Raw genomic sequence first — 7282 nt, forward strand, 5'->3', positions numbered from 1 at the left:
CAGCTGGAAGCAGGCACCCCATCAGCAAGGCAGTGGCAGGATAATGGGCACGGTGATTTAGGTAACTTCAGCTAAGTTCCCTTCTTTGATCTGGTGCCAAATGCATAAACAGAGCCAATGCAAGGTTGGACAGTATACAGAGGAGTGGACAAATGCTATAGATGCTGTAGTAATTTCAGCCATGCTCATACCCAGAATAGCATTCCCCAAGCCAATATTGCATGGCACAGGCACAGCGATAGTCATTGCTGTCATCTGATAGGGCAAGAAACTTGGTTGGAAGCATTTGGAAGGTAGATGATACTTTCTCAGCAGACCCTTCCACGTGCCAGACTTCAGCTTCCCTTGGCCGGTGACCCAATAGGCACATCTATTTACTGGCTGGCTTTGCAACTCTGCTGCTACCAGAGGAAAAAGCAGGAAAGGGACAGTCGGGAAAACAACGGGCAGGGAAGTAAAGATGGGTGAAGATGTACTGTGAATGATGCCAGATCCCCTCTTCTAAGCCATCAGGCTAAAGACTTGTTCTAAGGAAACACCTACCTTTGCTTTGACTTCTGGGTAGCTTCAATGGACAGGATCCAATTCTCCTCCTTCTTAAACAGCTGCCACAGCCTAAAGCAAGGCACAACCATTAGCTTAAGCTATACCCAAAGCATGAAGACAAAGACAGCTGGTGGGGCTAGCTTGTGTTACTCTGAGAACCTCATTTGTGCTTAAATACCAGAGCTTAATGTGTCCATAATATCCACTGTCGGCAAAGCATATAGACTGAACAAAAACTTTAATGATTGTACATCAAGAAATGCAGCACTGAAATAAGCCACCTACTCTGCTTTACACTTAAGGCACTGTTAGATACAGATTATTTTTGGGTGGCTATTTGAGAATGCATTTTCAAAGCTGGTTCAAAAAAACTAGTGCTTCCTTGATGTTGCAAGACATACGGGTATTAGTCATGGCTATGATTTCCAGTAACAGCGAGTTGTAAAACCAGGAATCCATACATTATATCTAAAAAAACTGGTGCTTCCTTGATGTTGCAAGTCAAGACATACAGGTATTAGTCATGGCTATGATTTCCAGTAACAGCGAGTTGTAAAACCAGGAATCCATACATTATATCTGTTCCTTTAAACATCTTGTGCTCTGCTTCACCCAAGTAAGAGGTCCCTAAAGGCCTCTTTTCTTCATTGGAGAGCTTAAGCTGGAGTTGTTTGTAAATAGAGATGGTTGGTTGTAAATACAGATGGTCTCGTGGGTGGCTGTCTTGGCCATCGTGATGCTGAAATAGTCGAGTTTAAAATCTTTGGTGGTATGAGGAAAAAATGCCAGTAGAGCTACTGCCCTGGATTTTGGGAGAGCAGACTTTAGGCTGCTCAAGGAAATAGTTAGGAAGGTCCCCTGGGAATCTGCTTTTGAGGATACTGGGGTACATAAATGCTGGTCACATCCACACTTGCCCATTCTCTCTCGACCCTGTGATCTCTCAGTGAAGAGGAGGGTATTTCTCTTGCTCCTTTCTTCGCAACATCCTGATTCTGTCTTCAACCCAATAAAGGCTCTGTTCCGCCTTCCCTGTGCAAAGCAACCTCCTTTTCAGGCACTAAGCACACTTAGACACAGTATAAATTTTGGGGTTTTTAATTTTTACAAATGTTTGAAAGAATCACTGAGCAGTGACACAAATAGATATTCCAGCAGTGACAGGCACCTAATGAATGACATTTTCCTAATTCAGTTCCAGGTTCTCTTGGGATCAAGAGTGAAAGAGAAACAAAATTTACCAGAAAAAAAAAAGCCTAGTGCTGATGGCAGCAGAACTCCCTCGCTTGGCCAAAAAAGAATTCTGATTTTACCCTACACAAATCATAAGATTAATGAAGATTACAGGTGAATTAATACATCCACATGGGTTAATACCGTTAAGCCCTCTTGCCCTGTCCCCAAATTTAACTGGTGGGGCGAGGAAGGAATTACAGCTTCCTAGAGGCAGAGCCCAATCCGGTAACTGGATCACCACAGATGGAGCAGGGGCATGGGAACCAGATCTGGCTACTGGATTAACTTCAACGTGAGGGCAAACAATGCTAGCGGAGGGAGTTCAACACTCCTCACTCTTATCTTCTGCTGGTCAGCGCTGCTGGCTCTAGGAGGCTTTCGTTTCTTTCATTTCTTCCCTTGTTTGAGTAGGAGACTATCACTGAAAGGGAGACAGAAGCCAGTCATTAGTCCAGAAAGCACAAGCAAAGCTGAACCAGACTCTCACTATAGACTTGGGGGTGTGGGGTGTCACACCCAAAGGATCTGGACTTCCAAGTCCTTCCTATTAGGTACTTATTTCAAAGCCCCTTAAAGCCTTCTGGACAAATAAGACAGAATCTGTTCAGAGGTAAAGAAAAAGAATCTTACAATCAGAGATCCCACAGCAAAGAAACCAGCTCTGGCTTCCTTTCTCGTCTCCAAGACATTTGAACTTTTAGCTGCATGCTACTAGCTCAGCTGGCACTGCCTTGTCCAGTAAACACTTAACAGATTAGGCAAAGCCACCAAACTCCTGCCAGTTCTGAAAGCAGGGAACGAGGTTTTCAAGCATGGACTAGAAAGCTTTTGGAGAGTAATACAAGCATCTTTCCTAGACATTATTACCCCAAACCAACACAAGTTCCTACAATCATCTAACTGCCTTCTTACAGCCCTCTTTGCCGTAAACGCAGGATGCCCTGTCTATGCGGGACGGATCAGAGCACACTCCTCGGTTACTCCTACCTTTCCCATGCAAGGTTCCTTATGGGACAGACACACAGAGCTCCAACTACTGAGTATCTCTTACTTGATGTAGACGTTTGTGTGCCCCTTGCAAGGAAAGCTTCAAGTTTCACATCACAAATGGGAACTGAGGTAGAGATGGAATAAACTTCCTGTGGCCAGAAAGGCCCAAGCCAGAAACATCCCAGGCACCAGGCAAACATCAACACCCTTGTTCCAAGTAGTAACAAAAGGATCAAAATAAACAGTGCCTTACCTTCCTCTGTGTGTCAGGAAACGCAGCAAGGGAGGGGGAAACAGAAGAAAAACAAGAGTAAGTTGATTAAACAAAAGTCTCAGTTTCCACAGTAAGAAAGACTGTTGCCTACTTGGCTGTGTCCTCTGGCATCAGAGTCCTCTCAGAGAAAAGATCCTGAGAGCACTCCAGAAAGGGGACCAGCTTCACAGGTAGGGTGCGGATAAATCCAGCCATCTGGCCCTTTTACCTGGTGAAACCCTCATCCTGCAGGTTCAATACCAAGTTGTCTGCTGTGAGATACACACGGTTTTGTGAGCCAGCAATCTGAAAAAGAAATCCATTACAGAGGTGGCACAGAGGAGTATAAATGCACATGGAGAAACAGCACTAACTAAAGAACCTATCTCCCCCTCCAGATACAGCATTCTTGTTTTATTCACTTAAGATCTTGGTTAAATCAATGCAATTCCCCAAAACAACTCTAATTTCCTGACTTCCCATCGCAGCGCCATCAGACTTTCTAAAAGAAGTGCTCATTCTGTGTCTCTGTCAGAAAGACCTTTGATCCCATACTTATCTGTCCCCCTTTCTCAGCCTGCAGGAAACCAGGAGCTTTTGGTGGCTGCAGCTGAGTGCGGGTGATGGAATCTGATGTGGATCTGGCCTTGTCATATGGAAGGCATGAACTCCTAGCCTCACATCTAACTGCCGATCATTGCAAGCTAAATCTTAAGCTCTACTTGAGCAGAACACTGGGCAGGAACAAAGACCAGGACAGGGCAGGTCACATTCGCCTTAAATTCATCATGTGGCCACTGGGCTGGGAGGACAGCAGAAGGGCTGCAAAAGGATGAAGGAAATTCCGTGCCCCAATGCTCACCGTTTTTGAGATGTTTTGAGCAGCTCGGATCTTACGTAGTTTGATGTAGCCTGGATTCCTGCTGAGAGCTTCACCAAGGTACAAGGGAGCAAAAATTAAGGAAAAACCTGCTAACAGAAGCTGCCTACCCTCAAGGAATTCTTCCTAAGCCGTATCATCAAACATCTTAGGGGAGAAAAAGCAATCTCTATCCCAGTAACTTGGGCCTGTGGGCAGGCATATTTTTACTTCCCCAAATCAAGAATGACATTATGGATTATGGTCACACACAGCCAATAAAAGTTAAATCTTACGACGAGAGTGAAGGCTCATGGCCTTCCCTGCTCTGACCTGTAACCTCAGACAAACTTCACTCCAGCCAGCTGGGGAGGGGCAATGGAATAAATGACAGTGACCTACTTGAAGCTATCATCTGATAACAGTCTCCTAAGCGTAAGCCCAATGTGACAGATTTTCAGGACTGTCAAGCTCACAAGTCACATCCCACAAAATCTCCCAAAGCAGGATATCATCTTGGCAGCTGTAGCTTCCCCTTCAGCCTGAACAATCTTCTGCTTCTGCTCCTGCTTAGCCTTCTCCACCAGAAACTGTGCACGCTGTGCCTCCTGCTGGGCTGCAGAGAGAATGGCCAAAAGCATTGGAAGCAGATCCCATCTTCCGAGCCCTCCAACAGAACCCTAGAGCTGATGCCTGGAGGCTCTGCTTCCAAAAGAACTGATAGCACTCTGGGGCCATAAGCACAAAACGTATCTCAGTGTACTTTATTTTTTCTTAAATAAAATCAACAGCATCCAGACCCTCTACACACAATCCCCATAGTAAGCGATACAGTCCCACCTTGAAGAGGAACCCCAGTCTTGAGAACTCAGTCTCTCCGACAGTCTATCCCATTAGCTATGGCCCGAAGTTTTCTGATACTACTTGTAAAACAACCCGTTTAGCTCCATTACTAAGGAGGCTGAGATTTGTAACTCTGCAGCTGTTATCAACGTGAACACAGTGACCCACTAGCCCAATTCCACTTCCTTGTTTAACAATTCAGTGAAAAGGCAAAGGCAATCCACCCTTTTCAGGCATAAACTGAACTCACCCACTTGCTTAGCCTCCACAGCTGCTGTGTATTCACGACTGAAACTAAGCTCTGTGATAGCCACATCATCCAGGATGAGGCTGAAATCCTTGGCTCGCTCTGTCAGTTCTCGCCTAATGAGCAGAGACACCTGAAACACAAGTATAGCAAAAAGAGTACTAAACACAGGCTGTTTCTTACTTCCTGCACACTCCAAAAGCAAAGCACAACTGCTCTTCACAGTTCATTCACACTGGGCCTGAGAGAGACATTACCTGAAACAAACCCCATGGACATTAATGTCACCTCTGAATCTGCTGCCCCTAAATAACGCTGTGTATCTACAGCTACTCACCACATTTTCAGAAGTATATTACAGCTTACTTATAGTTTTTACTTAACTATACTAAACAATTAATATTACAAAAATAAAACACTTTATTGAAAGGTTTTTTTTTTTACTTTCACATCCTACCACCTAGTTCCACAGTTCCCACACAGGTTTTGGCAATAAATATTTCATATCCAGAAAAAAATTACCACATATTTTTTTTTGCTATGTATCACATCTCTCAATTACTGTAGCTACTCATTTAGTGTGGCTATTCCACTTTTTTCAGTCTCCTTTGATGAGTGTTGTTGGTAGATAGTTTGATTTATTCTACCTTTAATTTGCCAGTACCTTTTCAGGCAGGCTGGCAAGTCCTGCACCAAATATTGACTTAAATAGAAATTATTGCTACAAAGTCACATGCTTGACCAGTCTAGCATTTGCTTTTACTTTTATTTGCTGTTTCTGAGCAGAATTCTAAAATTATGGCAGAAACCTTTACTGTGTGGACCGTGAGTGCATAACTATGTAAAGTCACTTCATTTTCTTCTGATTATCAATTGCTTCAATGTGTATCAATTCACAGTAATGAACACTAGATGAATGAACATACAACAAGAAGGCAAATTCAATTTGGTTTGTTCAGAAATTTCAGAGATATTTAAGAGTCTTCTTTGCTTCTGATAAACCTAAATCCCTTGCAGATACTGTTTCTTTGCTGTCACATCCTCCTTTTCCACTCATTCTCTTTATACAAGATCATTAACAAACCCCTTCAGTGCACACCACGGGGCCTAGCACAAAACCCTGCTATGGATCAGTTCTCACAACAAGACCTGGATTCTTAGTTCTACTCTTTGCCTTTTTTTTTTTTTTTGTCATGGATCAGAAACCAGTTAAGAGATGCTTTGTATTTCATCTGACAACTTATCCTCTTTAGCAGTCTCATGCAGGATCTCCTCTAAAGCCTTTTAAAAGAAGGCCAACAACTTCTCTCTCCCTCACCTGCGACAAGTGATGGATATTCTCAGAATCCCTGGCAATCAAATTACCAGAACATAAACTTTCAGATATAGGCTTTTTAAAGATAAATATTTATGTTATTTTGCAACCTCCCCACAGATTACCCTCTAATCTTTTTCTAAACATAAATATTTGCTACCCTTCTGTAGCATCCATTACTGAAAGCTTACTGCTTTTTTAACTGCTCATCCACTTTTCAGATTGTTTAAAACTGCTTAATTTTTTCTGACAGCTCTTCTAAGACCCATGAAATGGAGGTAATATTTTTTTTTTTAAAGCCAGTTCTACTGGACTATGATGTAAACCAGCTCTCCCTGCACCATCATGACGTTACAGTGCAGTTTTGCACTCTATATACTAACGAATCCAATTTTCTTCGCAGAAGCTAGTGATACTGCCTTAGCGTATCTGCATCAGAATTAAACTGTGAGATGCAGTTCCACGCCCTTTCGATTTGGATACACCATCTACCAAGCTAACATGTTTATCCTTTGTTGTTATAACATTCCCCATATCCACAGTTCAGTTGTTTCTTTGCAATCTGAGGGTAAGGGTCCTCCAGAAGAGTTTACCTGGGCTCTCTGAGTGATGAGCTGTGAAGCGTTAAACTTAGCTACCACACTCTTGAGCACTTCATTAACGATGGAAGGCAGGACTCGCTCCTCGTAGTCCAGGCCTAGGCGCTGGTACATGCTAGGCAGCTCGGCAGCATTGGGACGCGTGAGAACACGCAGCGAAATGTTCACCATCTGCAAGTCTGAAGAGGACAAAGATGAGCAGGGCCAGCGCTGCAGCCGGACTCCTGCCCCCTCCCTCCCCACAGGCGCCGCCCGGGCCCGGTGCTCTGGCCTGCGGGGCCGCTCTCACCTTTGGAGCCGGTGGGGGAGGAGATTTTCCGTGGCCGAGCTCGAATGTCGTAGATGATGGGATACTGGAACCAGGGGATCCTGCGAGGAGCGGGAGGCGCGTTAT

The 7282-nt window shown here is 44.1% G+C and overlaps 1 protein-coding gene across 1 annotated transcript; it reads right to left on the bottom strand.

Annotated features, from left to right (window-relative positions):
* Positions 1-1640: 1640 nt before the first annotated feature.
* On the bottom strand, positions 1641-7259 carry PHB2 (prohibitin 2; the record flags this gene model as incomplete). The annotated part of the gene is made up of 8 exons (XM_009694829.1): positions 1641-2203; positions 3026-3031; positions 3255-3331; positions 3888-3965; positions 4397-4500; positions 4978-5107; positions 6883-7067; positions 7178-7259. Coding segments are annotated over 8 exons (696 nt in total), but the record flags the coding sequence as incomplete, so codon positions are not given.
* Positions 7260-7282: the final 23 nt, after the last annotated feature.

The sequence above is a fragment of the Cariama cristata genome, unplaced genomic scaffold (assembly GCF_000690535.1).
Source record: "Cariama cristata isolate BGI_N322 unplaced genomic scaffold, ASM69053v1 scaffold28792, whole genome shotgun sequence".
Lineage (NCBI taxonomy): Eukaryota > Metazoa > Chordata > Aves > Cariamiformes > Cariamidae > Cariama > Cariama cristata.